The 21781-nt window shown below is 31.6% G+C and overlaps 1 protein-coding gene across 3 annotated transcripts in view; it reads left to right on the top strand.

Annotated features, from left to right (window-relative positions):
* The window catches only part of LOC111045409 (alpha-catulin), a 49055-nt gene extending 28518 nt beyond the window's left edge, over positions 1-20537 (top strand). For 2 of the 3 annotated variants that reach the window (XM_039420650.1, XM_039420651.1), the window contains exons 8-12: positions 713-828; positions 3376-3426; positions 4483-4800; positions 10179-10385; positions 13609-20537. In XM_039420650.1, the coding sequence (XP_039276584.1) occupies positions 713-828; positions 3376-3426; positions 4483-4800; positions 10179-10385; positions 13609-13746 (830 nt within the window). In that variant the 3' untranslated portion in view covers positions 13747-20537. Of the gene's footprint in view, positions 1-712; positions 829-3375; positions 3427-4482; positions 4801-10178; positions 10386-11590; positions 11704-13608 lie in introns of all 3 variants that reach the window. The other variant, XM_022330811.2, reaches the window with a different exon arrangement.
* Positions 20538-21781: the final 1244 nt, after the last annotated feature.

Raw genomic sequence — 21781 nt, 5'->3', positions numbered from 1 at the left:
CAAACTGTTGGCAATACCGTTGATTCTATTAAATGATTCACTATGAAGAGATAGCAGACTTCATATGTCTCCAGCGTTATTGTCCTGTCACCAGCTGGCTCAGATCTTCTTTGTTTATAAGTAGACTTGAGATGCGCGTGAACACTAGCGTCAGGTGATTAACTCTCATAACGGCAAGGAAAGTTATGTGAGTGCGCCACACCAGATTTTTTTTAAACACTTCACTTGAATGGGCTACTTTTATAAATTAATAAAACAATAATAAAATTTGAAGTACCCTTTATTATTTAAAATATTACAATGACTAGTTTCGACCATAAGCCATTTTAAAGCTAATTTTATAAGATAATAACAAGATATGTTATTGTATGTAATATATCTATTTCCGTACTAAGGTTTTGACAAAGTCAGTTTTGATCTATTCAATAAAAATAAGATTGAAATGGACAGCAAACAGGCTTTCGGACCTGAAATTCAATTTCACCATTGAAAAATTTTAAAGGCAAACTAGATCATTTGTTGGTTACTCATTATTTAGGAATTTAAGAGCATTTACTGGATGATAATAGTTCGGCATTGTTCTTGAATTGATGTATCCAATATCATTTTATTTTTCTATTGTGTTATGAATAACAATAACTTAATTGCATCTTATGTTAACAACTTTTAAATCTCTGTTGTCCATAAATAATTTGTAACTTTTCCTTTTCAGTGTTTGCGGATATGTGGCAAGCATTAATCAGTGATGTTAGTACAATATGTAAAGATGTGATTGAGGGAGATAGGCAACCCGAAAAACAAACATACATGTCTCTGCCTAGGCCGGGGGTAAGTCAATCAAAGCATCGTTATTCATAAAGCTGGGTCTTCGTTTTCGCGTAAATGTCGTCGTCGACCACGACAGGGAGAGAATCTCAGATTGGGTAGATTTCAATTTGTCTAAATAACCTAGAAGATTATGTTAAATTATGATTTAATGGGGCAGTTTGAACTTATACTCTTAAATGGCAATATGTTAATATTATTAGAAATGATTCATCTTCAATAATAAAGACAAATAATGAAAAGTTATATGATCAGCTGTTTTAGCACACTTGAAATTTGGACAATATGAATGTCAACAATGCTTGTCGTCGTCGACTGCGAAAATTTACGTATAAACGAAAATGCACCTTAACAGCTATCACGTGGCATCAGAGATTAAGCTCACTCATTCCTAAATATATTCTAATCTCTATATCTCTATTCAAAACCAAGAAACATGTTGCACATAAATAAAACTGGGAAACTTGGTGATATTTGAAATAAGAAATCATAGGTTTTATTTTAATAAATGTTTGACATGTATAAAACGTGAGTAAATCTATCTTGCTTTACAAGTTAATGAGTACAGTAATCACTTTATTAAGTGTATTGAATCAGAATTGTCTATAATGGTGGCTGTGAGACTTTTACAACGATCTATTCGAACATTGTTTGCTAACTATTTATTGCTATTCCGAACAATTTTTAACATAATGGTAAAATATCTCCAATTTTATTAATACTCAATTGCCCATATGAATAAAACCAGAGCAAATGCTTATGAGCAAGAGCATGGAGCATAAGGTTTTGCTCATGAGCAAAAGGTAGAAGCAAAAGCATTTGCTCATTTTTAAATGAATAAGCTTTACCTTATGCTCCTGAACTCTGGAGCAAATGCTCGCGTATTTTAAAGATTTTTCATCAGCTGATTTGCTTTTGTAGCCTTAATTTGTTTTTATAGCTCACGGAAGCGCTAAATATGCAAGTAAGGTGCACCGCTTGTGTTTGCGTCGTCTGCTCTGTTTTCTATTTATGAATAGAGTTTTAGGTTAGTTGAGTTTAGAATTTTGAAATAATAGCGTGAAAAAATGTCATCTCTATAATAATCTTCAGCATATTCTTATAATTTTTTATTCAATTTATTCATTCTTTGCACATTTTACATAGTTTAAATACACAAAAATACAAAATAAATAAAGAGTACAAAAGAATGTGTAGCTCGCAAGACTTTCGTCTGTTCGCGAGCATGAGTAAGAGAATATAAAGAATGAGAAACGTAGAAAAGAAAAAATATTTATAATATAGAATATAATAACTGACTAAGAATAGCCTAATGGTAAAATAAATTTGAAATACAGAGTGAAATGAAGAACAGTTTTTTTTACAATATAAGAGGGAAAACCTGAGAAAGAGAAGAAGCACAGTGAATGCACAAGTCAACTGGTGATGAGAAGAGGTGAGTGGAGAAACGTAAATTTAGAATTTGTTATAAGCTACTGCCTTTGATTACTGAAAACGTCAGGTGATGTTTTGATCCATGATAAGATTTCTTTTCTCTTATAGCAATTTTGATTGTCTGATATGAAGTCAATAACCTTATAATATCAATAACCTTCTTATAATCCTCTTCACTCTCATCTTCTTAAATGCCTATTTCCTATTTTGTGATGGCTATCTTTATATTTTGGGTAACTATATTTTGTAGGGATAATGGTGATATATATCATGGTTGAATCTAAAAAGAGTTTTATAGTTTTCAACTATTGGTTGTGATTGTATCTGGTATCGTTTCCTCTTCCTCATACGAATTAGTTGAGCCATTTTACTATGAGCAAAAGGTGATAAGCTGCTCTAGACTAGACTCACCTTTTTTGAAGCATTTGCTTCAAAAGTAAGAGCAAATGCTCTAGTTTATTCATACAATTTTGAGCAAAAGCTTTTACTTTTGAGCAAATGCTCAAACTATTTTTTTGATGATCATGAGCAAAAGGTTTTGCTCACGTTTATTCATAGAAAATGAAGCAAATACTCCATATTTTAGAAGTATAAACAAATGCTCAACTTTATTCATATGGGCCATTGTTCGGCTCTATCCTATTTTATTCCTGAATCACCCTCAGGAGCCCACATGAGCTGTTAGCTTGTGCTTGGGTAATGAGGTGGATGAGAATGAGAGATGAGTGGATCTACAGTCTTAGATGGGTTCCGAACCACCGGGATCGATTTTTCAACTCATGAATCATATTCAGAGAAGTGAGCTCTAGTGGTCACTCTTTCAACGGAAGTAGCAGGTGCATGATTATTCAAAATTGAAAATCAAAAATAAGATAATCAACTTATTATCTTATAGTAAATAAGATTATCAACTTATTTAAGCGATAGGTTGTCAACAAGACCATCAAGTCAAACTGCTTCGAGCTTTGAATAAATGTTATGCGTTAGGTTACGCTTTCTCAGCCTAATGTTTCTATTGAATTAGCTAATAGCCTACGATAATTGATGTATTTGAAATTACTTATTTAATGACATTTATTTGATTGTGAATTGACTTTGAATTGTTTTGTTTTTTAGAAACATGGTACCACCAGCAAACCCCTGAAAGCTGTGAGATTGGACTTGGAGGTAAGAAAGGGGACTAATCCATTGTATTTTTTGAAAATATTTCAATTAATATTATCCTTATTATTACAACAAATAAATTTTCTGTATCAGATCCCAATCTATAATTTTCATTTCATTTTTATTTTCAAGATCTTACTGCTGTTATTTAGCAGGAGATTGGATCTATTCTCTACCAAAAAATGAAATTCTTATCTGAAGCACGGTATCTATTATATCTTGATTTCCAAGGGATTAGATAACAACTCCTAAACAACCTAACGAAATGAAACTTGTGCTGGTCAACCATATTTATACATTATTGTACCATTATCGTACCTTATTGTACATTATTTTACCATAATACTAAGAGACTAATAAAGAGTTGCATTTGGAGTATAGCTCTCTATGGGTCTGAAACGTGGACTATTGGTAAGGCTGAGGAAAAGACTCTAAATGCTTTTGAAGTGTGGTGTTGGAGGCGTATGCTCAAAATAAAATGGACTGACAGAGTTACGAATAAGGAGGTATTCCAGAGGGCGGTGGAAAAGAGATCTCTTCTGAATTTTCTCAGGGACAGACGACATTCTTGGATTGGACACATAATAAGACACGACGCATTCACGTCAACTATTCTAGAAGGTACAGTTGATGGACAAAGGGGTCGTGGCAGACCCCGGCTACAGTATCTAAGACAAATGACGAAGGATCTGGGTGCTATAAACTATATACAATGGAAGAGAGTAGCAATGGACAGATTTAGATGGAAGGCTGCCAACCAATCAAATGATTGAGCTGTAAGAAGAAGAATGCTAAGTTAAGGAAGGCTGTTACACCTTTCGTGGGACACCCTGTATACAAAAACTTGGAGGCTCATGCACTATCAAGTATTTCATTAAAGATCTTTGATCAACGATTTTCATTCATTTATTTGTAGACATTTATTTGAATACTTATTTCCTTAAGCAAACAGTATTCTATTTATTTAATGATCTGTAGTATAATTTGTTTAACGGAATTTTTATGAAAATGTTATCATTGAATAAAACTTTATTTGATTTGTATTAATGTATGAATCAGGAGCAAGAGAAGATAGCGAAAGCCGGCCTGGAAATGAAGCTGGCAACGTCGGAGATGGACGCGGAGACAGAGCGGTGGCAGGAGGGTGCGGGTAGCGGGGGCGGAGGCGGTGGTGGAGGCGGAGCCAATATGGCCGCCGACGAGAACAACGACATAGTGAAGCGCGCACGCAACATGTCGCGAATGGCGTTCAGTATGTACCAGTTCACGCGCGGCGAGGGGCCACTCAAGACCACGCAGGACCTGTTCACACAGGCCGAGTACTTTGCCGAGGAGGCCAACCGGCTCTACAAGGTGGTGCGCCAGTTCTCCTATCAGGTAACAACCTCCTTCCACTTGTCTCTACCTCCACACTTTCACACTTTGCACGAGTTTGCCATCTAAAAGATTACGGGCTCCCTGTTAATGTCCTCTCATAACTGTAAATATAAAACCCATCACAAGAGTTTCCATTTCAAAGATTATGGGCTCCGTATTAATCGCCTCTCATAACTGTGAATTAAATAATGACATATACAAGATTCAAGGAATTGGTGGTTTGAAATAGAGAGTTTAAATAATTAAATATTCAACGTATAATAAATAATCGTAATAAACTGTTAATATTTAATAGTAAATTAAGTAACACTCTTCCTTACAGGCCCCCACTGTATTCTCATACTTAGGCCCGGTCGCACAAAAGCCGGTTAAATTTCAACCGTGATTAACTTTACGAGAACCTATCAGAGAAGCCGTCTTTTCAAAAACGCCTTCCCTGATTGGTTCTCGTGGAATTAATCACGGTTAAAATTTAACCGGCTTTCGTGCAATCGGGCCTTAGTCAATAACATTTTGAATAGTTTCTTAGTCGAATAGTTTCTTCAAAATTATATCACCTGTGTATGAAAAGTCCGAATTTTCTACTTCGAAATAGGATATAGGAGTTGATTTTCCAATAATTTAACTGTATTCTTTTCAATATGTTTGGATAACATGATAAATTATTATGTACTTTTTAGACATTTCAATAAACATCACCTTTAAAGTGTATTAGTATCAGAACTATTACCAATTTCATAGATAGATTAATCTCCCTGATTGATGATTCTTTATCTACAATATGCTTGTTAATTCTTCTTCTACAGCTCCTGTGTTTGAAGTATGCCGTAAATTATTATAGAACAAAAATGGTCAACATAGCATGTTTTTATAAATTAAATATCAAATGAAATCATCTTGTTTCTTCGAAGTTGGGAGTATCAAATTTTCTTAAGAATTATGGCATTAGTTCTCTGTTTTTTGTTGCATTATTCTGTACTTTTTCATAAATAAAAACTAAAAGTAATGTATTATTCAAAACTATTAACCTATGTGATTGCTCTGAATTCTACTAGTATTCAACTGTTTTATTCAACTAAGATGAAATGAAGCTTTTCCTGTAATACACAATTTATTAATGACCAACAAATATAAGGTTAATTTTTCGAATCTTATGAAATTCTTTCAAAAATAATTATTGTTATGATCAATATCAATTTGGTTTCAAGTCTTTTCAGTTTTCATTTTTTCAGTTCCAAAAAATGGTTGATTTTCGTGTTTTTTTTATTTCTATGTAAAACAAACAATAATACTTTCTATTATAATCTTTCTACTTTTGAAACTCTTATTGATAATTACTAAGAGTACTTTAATATAAAATTTTAAATGATAACTTGTTGACCCCGTCGTATGAGACAAAATATAAAATTATGCTAAAAAATATAGTATTGATATTAGAAAGTATTGATATTGAATTTCCATTCTTGGGATAGTATACTCTATGATCTTCTAAATTATTAGCTTATTCAACTTGAGAATGAAATTCTTCTATATTCTACCATATTGATCTTTGCATTGCAACATGCACTAGTGCTGTTAATATAAGTATTGATTCAATATCTTCTCTCTTCTACTTGGCATGTTCTTCAGAAAATGAATTCTAGTTTAGCGAAAACGATAATCTTTAATGGCACAAAACATTCAAATAGTGACATTCAATCTTTCCACTTTAAATTTTTGTAGACATACAGTTAGTTGTAATATACTATTTCTAGTTATAATCTAGAAGTTCATGGCATTTTTCAAGTTTTTTCTCGAGAAATTTTCCAATATCGATGTAGTTTCAAGTAGTGATTAATCTTTTGTAGTGAAGATTTTGATGTTTCAGGTCCATCATCTGTAATCTTCCTAGTAGAGGGTTTGAGATTATCTGTAAAAATTCAAAACAGACAGTTTTGAGTTTGACACGAATTTAGTGTGTACTTTTTCTTAGTGCCGTGTATCAATTTACACCTTACACGAACTGCTTACTTTTCACACTCTAAGCTTAATATTTTTCACCTGCTTATAAATTGCACAGAAATTATAATTATGTTTAGCAAGTTATACCTTTATTTATCAGCATAAAATAATAACATCCTATCTATGTTGCTTGAAACTTTATTTGTTTCAATAATAAATATGTATTATTAAACTATCCAAAAACATGTTCTAGCTAAAGTAGGCTCAGTTAGTGCCATTCTTTCAGATTTAATTTCTGCTTTCCGGTAGTCCATTGATCCTATTCTATTATAATATTTTCCTTTTTTCATTCTAATCAAATTTATTTCCAATGAATATTTTAGAATGAGCTTGTAGCAAACAACATAATGAAGTCAGGCTATCGCAGTTAATGTTTCAGGATCTCAACGCATAGGAAAATTTCCTATGTCCATAATGAAGCTTGTTGTTTCTAATCCACTTAACATTTCCTTCACTATTGATTAATGCGGTTTAAGAGATGATAATAAATCCATTACTTTCTATTTTTGTGTAGTTGAGAAGTTGATATTGTGGTAATTATTCATATTAAATGAAAAAGACTAAGGGCCGCTTTCCGAGCTCGGGATTTAGTTAAGTCCAAGACTTTAAACAGCTGGAGTCAGAAAATTGGTTTTCCAAAACGGAGCGTACTCGCAGTCATTGTCATAGTCACGTTTGAATTAAATTTCGAAAAACTAGAAAATTTAACACAAAATAAAATAAAGAGAAAATAGTGTAAAGTTATAGCTATTTAGGAATGTCTAATTTCGTCAAGGGAAATGTTTTCAATAATTATAGAAATGAGAAAATAAAAACTAAGACTACTGTTATAAAAGCTGCGACTACGCCCCGTTTTGGAAAGCCAATAATTTTCTCACTCCAGCTGTTTGAAGTCTAGGACTTAGCTAAATCCCGATCTCGGAAACCGGCCCTAAGAAATTGTCAAAAACACAGATTTATTGATACTTATAAAGACCGGTATAATAACCGAAACCGGTATTTCTAAGTATCAATAAATCTGTTGTTTTTTGACAATTTCTTAGTCTTTCATTTAATACCATTACTTTCCATTGTTCTTTTTCCAATTAAGGTTACTCAAACTTCTTGATACAATTAAATACTACGACCAGTCAAATAAATTTAAAATTAATTTATATGAAACTGAATAAATTCGCCTTAATAATTTTATCTGAATAACTCTATTTTAATATCAAGCTGTAAATCTGTTAAACCGGGTCCAAATAAATACAGTATTCGATTTTTTTATTAGATTCCATCATTTACTGAGTTTTGTTTTAGAAACTTGTCTGTTCCTGCATACTAGTCTTGATAAGAGAAAACATCAGCATACCTATTTTTCATGTAGTATTTGTATGAAACACGTTGAAGTACCTAATGAGTAGATTATATTTTGCTTGGAATAGGTTGATGTATTCTTGTGTGTAGAAGTCAAAGGTAATAAAATTAGCGAAAACTAGTTGGTGGTTAGTGGATGAGTAATTGACATGAGGCATTTCAAATTCATTATTCCCTACTATCCAGGTGTTGTTTTTCAGGAAAACAAGTCTGAGAACTAATGAACTGATCAACTTGCAATTTTATATAAAGATTCTGTATTTACCGAAGATGGTTATAGGCTTATTCTCATTGCTATTAATCAAATAACTTTAATTTAATAATTGAAACAAACTATCCAATTTCAGAATAAATGTGGTACAAAGTTTACACAACAATAAAAGTTCAACAAAACCGAGCTTTCTCCAAGAGACTCCGTAGCTTAATTGGTAGTACGCGCGGTTCATGAGGTTGCGGGTTCCACACCAATCAAACTTTTTTTGCTGAGAATTTCCAACTCTGATGAAGGTTATCCACGTAATTTGACAAAATAATAATCATATTTGTTGATGTTTCCTGGACATTAGGACATTTTACAGTTGTTACAAATGTTTCCCCAATGCAAAGCACGGGCTACCTGCCTGTTTAATATCAAGTAATATCCTTTCAAGAATTGAAGAATATTGAAAGTAAAGTATTGTCTTACTCATCCATTCTCCATGTGATTTTTAAATTATTGTTATAATATTTCTATGCACTTCAGTAGATTTGCATGATAGGAGAGATACGTTGTTCATTATTCTGATTGAATGCGTTAATATTTTACACGGAATAATAAATTATGTCATCCTTCACAATGTTAAACAACCAATTTGCTTGTTCTTAATTCATGAATTCTCAACGAATCCATCCTAATGTGGCTGATGCTTTGAACTTTTTTTCTAGAAGTAGATTGTTGATAACATTGCATAGTTGGGTCAATATTCCACGTAACTTGAAAAAATTGATAATTTTGGATTATTTACAATTTTTGGAATCTCCTGTTTTCCCCCGATAATATTTCTTAGAACGATCTAAAGGTACGAACAATTCAAAACTATAAAACCATTCCTAATGAAAATAAATAAATTTTACATGCTAATGTCACTTATGCAATCATAATAAATCGATTCACTGGTACTACTGTTGATTAATGTAATACTAATTTCAGTACTAGACTCCTACATCTGTATTACAATTATTCCATCCTTTACTTGGAATGCCTTATTCCTTTTCAGAACTCATATTGTACAAACCCTAATAATATATAAACATATATACTGTTATAATATCCTAATCCACACATAATAAAGATTACAACCTTCTTATCGAATATTAATTTAAGATCCTAATAAGCTTTCCCTACTTGAAAAAAACGATGATAAATTGCATTTCTTGAAAGTATTTAATTCAATTTTCAATCTTTTCTTCCTTCTATCTGCATTTTACTTCTTCCACTTCTGTATAAAATTTCATCATCCTAAATTAAAACAACTAAATGTCGTATCTTTCTTCTATACATTCGGTTGCACAAAATCCTATTGAATTTAAACGTGATTCAATGCCACGAAAGCCAATCAGAGAATCTTCCCTTCAAAAACCTTCTCTGATTGGTTCTCGTGGCACTTAATTATTAGCCTATTAAAATTTGACGAGTTTTGTACAACCGCGCCTCAGAATTCATGTTTCTATCATTCTATCTATTGTATTATACTATCAAAAATATTTGAATACTACCTACCGTTAAACTTGTTTCTCTATTGAAACACAATAAAATTTATCACGAACCCTTTTATTTTCTCACAACACAACTAATTTCAGCCTATTTTCAAATCTAAAGATGTTCTTGTTTCTTTATTCTCATTGTGATGTGTTATTTAATGGGACATAAACAATCTCCAAATTATTCTTCCTTATGAAGTTCAGTTAGATGGCAATTTTGTAGTGTTGATGTGATACACTTTGATGAGTTAAATCTAATTGGCGTCAATTTTGTATGACAGGTGCCGAGCAGTTCGCATAAGAAAGAGTTACTAGAACAGTTGGATCGAGTTCCTACCTACGTGCAACAGTTGCAGTTCACCGTCAAGAATCCAACTGTAGGCAAAGCAGCCACCTTCACCAAAGTAGATAGCGTTATACACGAAACTAAAAACTTGATGAGTGTCATATCTAAAGTAGTTACTACGTGCTTCACTTGCGCCACTAAGGTCAGTCATCTATTATACTGCTCGTACTCTAATTTATTTCGTTTTAAATCCTTATTCACCTTATTTATTCATTCATTGGCAATAAATTACATTGTTCATCGGGATGAACCGGCAGGCATTCGTCTGAAACTGTTTCTATCCCTAATTTACTGTTTAAGTTCATGATGTTAATAATAAAAGTGATTTTCACACTTGACATCCATAATTACAGACATTCATGATTTATATTCTAAATAAGAATCAGAATACATAAGAAGAACGTTCTTAGTGCCGGTTGCACAAAAGCCTGTTAAATGTTAATCGTGATTCAAAAAGACCGTCTTATCAGAAAGACCTTCTCTGATTGTTTCTCGTGAAATTAATCACGGTTAAAATTTAACCGGCTTTTGTGCAACCGGGCCTTTGAAAGAGGATTCAGCTATTAGCTCAAATTGAATTTTTATTTATTCATGGAGACAACAGGTAAAACCCATTTTGCCTCCTTCACACTACAATAATTTCCAACATAATACAATTTTCAATAAAAAGAAAATAGAAAATATGAGAAAATAATAAATTATAAAATAGCCAATTATAAAATTATGAAAATTAAATAAGATGAAAAATAGAAGAAATATACAGTCGTATATAGAATAATAAAAATACAGTAACTTAATTCAATATGAAAAACGCACACATACCTTAGTAAACTATAATCATTACTAGTATCTAGACAAAAGGAAAAAAATGTGTCTGTTTAATGTACTACCACTAGCCTCTATGAGGATAATTGAATAAAAGAAATGCAAGCGCAAATCACGAAATGATTGACCACATACTACTAGACTAAATCATATGAAATCCTTCGGAATTTTTATTTTATCCCTCTTTTCATTCCAATTTATTTTTGGCAAAAACTTTATCCAACTACACTACACAACCAATTAAAAGTAATCAACTGTTAACAATCTTTTGCTGCAAATTTGGTTTCAAATGAGGAGTATTTTGAGATAAATTTTATCGTCTTCAGAAATAATCGAAGTATCGATTATTATTATTATTATTATTTAAATCGAAAATAATAGATTATTTCTTAGTCATCCACTGTATGAAGTCTTTAATCTGCTCCTCAAGTTTAGCATTTTTAAGTAAATATATTTTTCAAAGCATTAGTTATTTTAATATTTTTGTATTTGTTTTGATTTTTTTGTTTGTATATTATCTAGTTCAACTTGTTGATGCCCGCAAGAGTTTCATATAGTTTGGACTACCAAGCAGTCGCTTCACCCTTCTCGTTCGGCTCAAGATCGCAAACACTTCCTAGATAATTTTTTCCATGGTATTTCATCATAATTTTTTCCGCTTGCGTTGCGTGAACTACCATTAACATCGCTTTTGAATCTTTTGTGATACTGATTTCGCTCAACTAACTTTTTGGCAAAAATGCTTTGTGCAAGATATTTTTGAAATTCTGATTAGTGGCCTGTTCTATAAAAATGTAATTCCTGTCGAACAGAAACAGCTATGATATTCACGGCATTTGACACATTATTATTATTTTATTTTTCTTATAAGTACTATTTTTTAATCATTGAACACTCGGCCTTTGCGATCAGGCTTTTTCGGACCGTGCAGGAACTTTCTCATTGTAATTATGTTTTTTGGGACAAATAAAGATTTTATTTCATTTAAACAGGACCTCTAATTTTCATCAAAAAGGCCTAACATTTTGATTCAGATGATAACTTAGAATGAAAAAATAAGTTCATGATTGGTCTTTGAAAATTACTAATTTGAAATATAGTTCTTAGATCGGCTCACGATTTACATTCGATTGAAAACACACATCTATGCTGGAGAGTTTTGATAAACTTCATACACTTTCTTGTTATATTTTAATAAACAGATCAATCTAACCATATTTTTCAGAATTTAATGCTGAATTGTGTTGATGATATTGCTTCCTTGTTTAATTCTAGTGCATCATTTTGATGGCGAATGAGTCTTACATGTTTTACTTATAGGTCTATTCTGCAATAATAATTAGATACTTGAAAAATTCCATTAAAATTAGGTAACTTCCAAAACTTTTTGTTATTCTCAGATGCTTCTAAGCATTTCTTTGGAAGAACGTTCTAGAAACGCAAACGCTACTGGAGAATCGTTCATTATTTAATCAGAATATCACTATTCTGAGTTGAATGACAAATCAGAGTCTGAACTATGAAAATATCATGAATATTTGAATTAATATTAATAGAAAACACATTAAACAAATTTGATTTTCTTAAAAGAAGAAAATACTTAAGGCTGTGCAAAGGCTAAAAATAAACTTTCTACTGGTGATATTTTTCAAAGTTTTTCGATTTTATATCATCAAGCTATCAAAATGAAAAAGTTTTCACAAGAAAACATTTTTCCCGATCATTACTTTTTGAGATATGAGCGCCTAAAGTTTTAATTTTTGGGACAGAACATTTCAAATTCGGTGAGAGATAAATCCATGAGATTTAGAGGATAGATTCTTCATGGTATTGTTGATCTAGTAGAACAAAAATTTTCTTGAAATATAAATTCTTGAAAAAGCTATTCAATTTACCAAAAATAACTTTTAGTTGAGTTATTTTTGGTCATTTGACAACTTTCTCAAAAATTGATATTCTAAGAAAATTTTTGTTTTACTAAATATCAATTTTTGAAAAAGCTATTCAATTTACCAAAAATAACTTTTAGTTGAGTTATTTTTGATCATTTGACAACTTTCTCAAAAATTGATATTTTAAGAAAATTTTTGATTCACTAAATCAACAATAACATGAAGAATTTATCCTTCAAATCTCATGGATTTATCTTTTACCGAATTTGAAATGTTCTGTCCCGAAAATTTAAACTTTAGCCGCTCATATTTAAAAAATTAATGATCGGAAAAAAATGTTTTCCCAAGAAAACTTTTTCATTTTGATAGCTTGATGATATAAAAATCGAAAAACACTGAAAAATATCACCAGTAGGAAGTTTTTTTTTTAGCCTTTGCATAGCTTTAAATTATCAAGTTTGATCAGTCATGATGGTTCCATAACTAATGAATTATCTACTTTAAAGTTAATTTGGGAAAATATCGACAAAAAACCGTGATTACATTTTTGTTTTCACGAATATCGCAACCAAATGTTTTTCATTTTGAATAAATAATACTGTTTTAGTGAAACCTTTTGTATGACATGTGGACTTTGTTGCGTTGCAGTACAATCTGGACTTCCGAGGCCTGTCGTCCCGTGGCTCGTCCGGAGGCGGTCTCCGAGAGGACGAGGGTTCGGGCGGCGCCGGGGGCGGCGAAGGCGGCAAGCTGGGCGGCGGCGCCGGCACGGACCCGTCCATATGACAGTTCGGGATGGCTCGGAGAGCCAAGGGAGATGCTCGTCGCACCCGGGTCTCTTTCCTGCTCTTCTGAGTCATCCACCAATCAAAACCAGACAGGGTCGGCAGCCTCTCTGACTCACTCTCTCACTCTCACTCTCTCTTGTCACCTCCCCCCCCCACCCCCACTCAGCATTGCATTCCTTTGTTATACTATTATTTACAACGCTGTATAAAGTTGTTACCATTCGCTGTTGTTGATCTCTTGGGCAGCCAGCTTTAATTATTGTTGTTGCTGTTTTTGTTTGACTCGTTTTATTGGGTGACCGGAACTTTGGGACCATCTATTTTTCCTCCTAAAGAGGTAATTGAATACCAAGTCTGTGGCCTCTTTAGCAAACAATAGTCGGTTCATTCGACAGGTTCACATACTACTGTCACTTAATCCAAACTAGAAACTCTTTATTTTCTGATTGAATTAGCGGAAATAATAATTTTTATTTGATATGTGAATAAATGAATATAAGAAGTATATTGAATACATATTAATATATAGGTGAATAGGCCTGCAACTGAATTGCAATCACCTGTTGGAGACACCTGATTTCACCTGCGAAGAGCTGGAGCCATCCCTTCTTATGTCGGAACTCTTCAGTCCCAAAAACGTGTCCGTGTTTCGGCTGCCTAAAAAGCAGTCGTTAGATCATGTCAGAGGCCCTGAAATTGATCAGTTGCGACCTGAAAACTCTGACACCAGATCTGAGCCAGCCAGGTCACACGATATTATTATTATAGTCCCAAAAAGTGTTGGTCCCAAAGTTCGTAGCACCATTTTATTTATTTTATGCTATACCATGAAGCTGTTTTTCCTCTCTAGTCAGTATATTTATGCTTACATAATTTCAAAGGATATTAATTTTGTAATAGGCTCATTTGAAAATAATTGAGCAATTACTATTAATTGTAGTGCAACATTGTTAATTTGTTTTAAAGTATAATGCCTAACAACTAAATCTTAGCTTCAATTTCACTTCAGAGTGGTGACAAATACTATTATGTAAAAACATTGATTAAATTTGTGTCACAATAATATTTTTTCGGCGTTCCTATAATCAAGTATTTTAAGATCACTGCATTATTTGATGTTTTCGATATAATCTATGTGTCATTTAATGAACTATTGTGTACAGGGACTTGTTAAATAATAGATTTGACACATAGTGAGATAACTACTTATCAATTGAAAAGTACAAATACTAGTAAGTTTGTTACTAGTTGTATTATCATCTTCTGTAATGCAGCATGCTTATCCTTCCTTGGATTTGAACTACTGATTGTATATATTTTGAAAGTAAGTTTGCTATTTTCATTCAAGCGAATAATACATTAATGTAAATATTTATGAATCTTGAAAGCATGAGTTTAGATTGCAAAATGAATGTTAGTGTTATTGTAATCGGATCGTATTTAAATGTAAGAGTTGTGTAGGTTTCAAAGTACAGTGTATGCCTAGGTGTCTTACGTGTATAGTTAATTTAAATTATTGATGTGCTTCCTTCACATGTTACTCGACGTGAATATATTATCATACTTGTATGATGCTTACTCATGTGCATTCGTTGTAAATTTAACTAGATGTTTGTATATTATTGCTGTGTCGGATTGTTATTACGCTAAGAAATTGGATTTGGAGATAATGGCTTGGTTTGTTTTATTAGGATATTGAAAACTATTGTAATTGACAAGAGATGGTTGTAGTGAAGAGATGGCCTCGGAAGACCAGATTGAATACTCAGTGCAAGCGAATGATTCCTTCAATTTATTTGTTTTAGTATTACATCCTGTATTATTTATCAGGTAGAGGATCAAATTGTAAAGCTCTGTTTTCCTCCCTGTCAGACTATTTCAATATTTTATCGAAACGTCTGTCTAGTACTTGTTAAAATAGGCTCATTTGATCCAATAAGCTCTAGCTAAATTTATGTTTCACTCTTAGAATTAAATTTTCAATGATTTGTGATTTATTTTTTGTGAAATGAATTTATATCCTATTAGTATTCAGGGCTTCCTTGAATGAGCAGATCTTTCTCGTTTTTAAAAAATTATTATTAAACAAAGATCCCAATTAAATTCTGTAAATCACCCCCAAGACTTCTGCTTATTTCCATTTGTTTCTCGTTTTTTATAGCAGTTATGAGGTTTATGATAAATCTTGTTTGAAATACCACGTCTGCTGATCCAGTAAATGTAATCTGAATCAATAGATGTTACAGCATACAGATTCCTTTTACAGCATACAAGCTTATAGTAATAGTAGGTATTGATACAAGTCGTATGTTATGAAATAGCGTTTATAGGTTCCCGATTAAATTGTTAGTTTGTCTTTTAACCAAAACTAATTTGGTTCATGATTGAATTAATTTAATCGCTTTCGAATTTCAATATATATTGCTTCATTCAAGCCTTGCATACTGGTATAGATATGATTCATGAAGTTATTTGTCTATCTGATATTATTCTATATTTTTACAGTATGTAATCTAGTTATTATTTGATTGAATATAATTTTTGGTTCATAGCTTTTGCTATATTCTAAACTAGGGGTAATTCAGGGATGTCAATAACATTTTTTTGTGTAGAATAGTAGGAATGTTACCAAAATATTACATGATTTATGTACAACATTTTCGTTTGTGAATGTAATAGGTGGGTGGTATTGTTCTATAAAACCATTCAACCAATCTGACATAAATTAGCGTGCAGTACTTTATATGGTCGATTGTTGTTGAGAATCAGAAATTAGATGCTATATTTGTTCCAATCGATTAATTAGAGATAGCGTTGTTTATAATGCTTATTTAGTTACCTATTTTGTTTATGAACGGACAGTTTTGTGTTATTGTTGTTTTTTACCTTTTTAGCTAGTACCCAAAGAATTCCAATATTTTTTTGTATATGCATCACCAAAGTAAATTGTAGGCATAGATATTTTTCCAAAAATTATTTTTAATATTCCTGTAGTATTTAGATTTTTAGTGTACGTGCTTTATCCATATTTTCGGATAAAAATTAGTTGTAATGCTTTCTTGACAATTTCGAATATGTTTTTACCTTAACAATCACCATGTCAATTTCATATTATCCATAGCACAAGTTATTTGTAAGCACAGTCGTTATTTTTTGTTTGTTTCAAAGGGTTGAATTCGAAGGTGAATGTTTACCACTATTATATCCTTTTAGCATTGAACAGTTTTGAACATAGTTGTGATCATTCTTGATACTCTTTCTCAATACTTATTCTCTGGCACGGTGACTTTACTATAGAATCATTGAAATTAAAATATTGAGATAGTGTTTTTCCAATTACTGAAATTGTTAATCAGTTAACTCACATCATTAATAGTATTAGTATTCTCTATCCTATAATCAACACAAGAATACTCATTTTTTATATGGTCAACAACCACATTCAAATTCAGATCAGTTACCTAAGATCAGACAAAAATGAGCATGTAGTCAAAAAACATATTTAAAACTGTAGATATTTTGTGATTCAACTTGGCTTTCTTGGCCCTCTGTTATCTTTCATAAATTAGATAATTATAAGACTTATCTCTTGATTTAGAAGTGGTGAGATGTGAATCTGTCTGAAAATAGATGTTACAGTGCACTCAAGAATTCAATCCTTTGAATATTATTGTTGGGATTACCTTTTGGTAGCAAATGAATTAGACATTTTATAATGTGCCAATTAGACATAGCAGAAAACGGTTTAGATTTTGGTACAAATTGTTGATGAGTTCCTCTGTTGAATATATTATATAATAACATGTTATTCTAGATATTCTAATTTCCATAAAAAATATGTTTTTCTATCTGAACCCATTGTACACATTTTTAGATGTATCTTGAGGAGAAAATGTACGTTTTTGATTGTTATTTTATGAATTTTTTGAATCTCTGGCGTATCGTTCATTCAAAATATATCCTACCTAAATTACAATGCACAATCAAAATAAACACCTTCATAAATGCAGACCACCATGACTGCTCTAAATTATCTAGAATTAGTTCTTAAGGTGTGCTACAATCATTTCTAAATCTTGAATAATTAATCTACCTTAATTATCCAACAATCAAATTTATATAGTATCTTAATCTGTATTTCTTCCAACTAAATTCCTGTATGGCTCAATTTTATTTTTGTAAACTTTTTGTTACAATGAATTAGTCATCTGAGTAGACGTGTATTAATCATTGTAATTAGTGTATTGAACTCCTCATTAATATTTCCAGACTTTGATAGATTATATTGAAGATACAATCAATTGCATTTTATTATCCTTCTAGTTTGATACCTCGAAATTACAAAGTTAATGAGCTGACTGAATTTTATTATTTATAACCTATATTGTTACAAATGTTTATAATCTAGTGTTAATCAAAATAATATTGTTATGGTGCCGAATCATGTTAGAAGGTGAAGCGGAGTTGTTTTTTATTTTTGTGAAGTCTTAGGGTTGGAATAAGAGAATGCCCTTGTAAGAAGTAGAATGAAGCATAGTTTTTGTATATTTGTGATTCTAAAGCAGGGTGTGAATTATAGATATTTTAATAATAATAATAATTGTAATAGTATTACAGTAATCTAGTTGTGTGGTTATATTAATGTGACGGCATCCCTTGTCCTTATCTTATTCCCCCTACCTGTTAAACATAGAACTTTTCTATATTGGAAACGTGTTGCCTAATATTGTCAATCCATCTTTTTTGAGAAGTATTATTGTAGTTTACGTAAATGTAAGTTTGAGATGTGTGTGTATATTCGTTTGTGATTTGTCCTTTGCGCTCTTTGAATGTAATTTTCTCAGATCTAATTTTGTGCAATGTGTTACATATTTATCGATGTATGAACAACACTCATAATTCACACAAATTATTGTGATTGTGTAGTATGTGAAACAGGTATTATCATGACGGTATCAGTTGAGAAAGTTATAGCCAAACTAAAATTAAGAATATTTAAGACATTAATTATAAAACACCAACTAGATTTCTCTCTAGTTGTAATCAGAATTTGATTAGAGGCTTATTACAGTACGTATTTTCAATATTTTTCAACTCCCAATAGTATTCTGCTGATGCACTCAAGAATCATGGAACTCTCCTTGGTTTAGAGCTCTGTAGAATTTCAAATCTATGGTCCGGTCGCGCAAAAGTATCAAATTTCAACAGGGATTAAATGCCTCGAGAGCCAATCAGAGAAGGCTTTTTTGAAAATAAGGCTACTCTGATTGGTTCTCGTGTTCACCTGGTTTCTGGTTCTGGTTTGACCGCCATTAAAATTTAACACTTTTGTGCAACCGGGCCTATATGATATTATTATTATGGTTCTTTAAAACATAATCTACATTTTTTTATCCTAATCGAATGATCATTTTCAATCTCCAATTGAATTATAGAAACCTCTAATATGAATATTCAAGTAATAGAAATATTTTTCTGCTTTATATATCTTTTTTCCTTTCAAGTTATAAAACTTTTATTCTATAAATATTAAATAATTCACTTTGTAAATTCATGCTTTGTGAAAAATGTTAACCTTATGAGAAATATGTATTTTTAATATGAAAATTAATATGGCTGTGACCGTTTGTGTAACAATCTGTTTACTGTACTCCTCTAATCAGATTCTGCCTTAGTTATGGTTACAAAACACTATTATACCGCATGCTAACATAACCGTTTAATACTCTGGCAATTCGTTCCTTTGGTCAAGTTATTACAAACAGGTACTAATAGTTGTTTATGACGACGATGATAATAATAGAATTGATTCCTCATTTGACAAATAATTAGCCTGTCTATTGAACTACTGCAATCGAACATCGTACTGAATGTGTATTGAACTTTACTAAATCGTTTTATATGTACTCCAAGATAAATAGATTAGGAATTCGTATTACATTGATTCAATGTTATAAAAGTAAAACTCAATGTATATCGTTGTCTTGGAATTAGTTGCCCAACCTGAAGTCAATGCTCCGTTTGCCCAACCTTGAATACCGTACTGTTATTGTAAAGCTCTTTAACTTAATATAAATTATACCAGAGGATTTTGGTAAAAAGTGGCTACTTTGTTTTACATATTAGGGCTCTCCAGCCCTTGATTAGCTGTCAGAGTGAGTGTGATTCCAAAGTTTATTGGTCACCTTCATTCTACAGCTTTCTTCAATTATTTTTATCTCTTATCAAGAAAAGATGACTTCACTAATTCAAAGTGATCAGCTATATTTGATTTGCTAGCAACAATTTAAAATTTTGGAGCAATGAATTAAAGTTTTGATGATTACCGAAATTTTACAAAAAAATGTATTCTAAAAATCTGTTGCTAGCATATATTTATTTAAATACTGTTCAAAGTGTTGGAAATAAAATTGACATTGGGTAACTAATTCTCAATAGCGCTGTATAAGTTAATAGAACAATATGATTTAAATAAATATTTATTATGTATCTATAAATATTATTCTCATTCTTCCAACATATCATTTGGTAAATCATACCAAATACTATGTTTAGTATAATTATCAGTATATTCCCTCTGATAATTTATTTAATGATATGTACTCTTGTGAATGTGAATTAGATCATTGAAATTTGAAACTATATAATTGACTGTCATTGAAGTATTGATGGTAAAATAAATTATGTATGTTTTCTGGATAGTTTTTCGATTGCTAATTCATTTCGATTCTTATAAATTATACTGTCATGAATTGAAAGTTCTGCAATAAAAGAGATATTTTGATTAAATAGATTTTGTTTTAATAATGGCTCCTTCTCTATGGATCAAAGCAAGTGAATCAGAGAGAAATCTGAGAGTTTTGAAGTAATGCATGTATCTAAATAATGTATATTTGCTTACTTCCAATTTCTACAGTACGGTGCCCTAACTTCGCCACTACATTAGGTCCTCACACATTTGAATAGATGCATTACTGTCAACACTCTCCTCCAACAGCTCCACTATGTTTTGACTCTAACCATTTTAGTTGTAATGTTTTCAGTTATCCTCCTCCATTGATTTAAATATTATATGGGCGATTTCTTGTGAAACTATATTACTCTAAGTCCAAGTACGCTTCGTAATAAATGTTACATTTTCCTGTACAGTACTAATAAGGCATTGATAATGTGCAGATGTGGTCTGAGAAGTTGATCCCTAGTTTTTCGATGTGGGGGGAAGGGGGTTTGAAGGAAGCCAAGCGTGCATGTCTGACTCCTGTACTGTATTCCCAATTATTATACATGATGACATCCTCTCATTGACTCAAATAGCCGGCAAAAACTCTGGCGTGACAAGTGAAATACTGTTCATTGAATTGTAATTTAAAAAATTAAAATCCTGATCAATATGGGATAAAGTAATATAGGTATTATTATATGCATGTCCCATATGACCAGGTGACACTATGCATTGTAGTAGTCTTGATGCTGTGGAAGTGGTAAATCGGTTCAGAAATCAACTCGAGACCGTGACTATACTAACTTTAAATAAGTTATACATCTTAACGCCAATGATTTTTTTATACTTTACATCATAAATACTTTATGAGAAACATAATTATTGATACTACCACGTTATAATGGCAGTGTTCGATTAGCAATGGTTTTGCTATCCTTGTCTATCATTCAACATAGCGGAGAGCACTATCTCTTTCTCGCTTTGTTCTGTTAATTTAGAATTAATAATTAACAAAATATTTCATCTTAATTATAAAATTATTGAATAATATTGTTCCTTGCTTAATAAAATATAATTGATTATTTCAAACTGGAATGAACAGATATTACATCGATAAACCTGTATCAGCTACCATCAATAGAAGGCATTGACTAGACAGTGAGGATCGGCAACGTTGGTCTCATATCTTCCTCCACTGCCATTATAACGTGGACCTCACTATAGGCTAATCAGATTGATGATGATGATCAACATCATAATAATAAACAGAATAGAATAAATTGTGTGCTTCAGTAGTCTACTTCAAATATTG

The sequence above is a fragment of the Nilaparvata lugens genome, chromosome 2 (assembly GCF_014356525.2).
Source record: "Nilaparvata lugens isolate BPH chromosome 2, ASM1435652v1, whole genome shotgun sequence".
NCBI lineage: Eukaryota > Metazoa > Arthropoda > Insecta > Hemiptera > Delphacidae > Nilaparvata > Nilaparvata lugens.
This window is presented reverse-complemented; position numbering and strand designations above follow the sequence as displayed.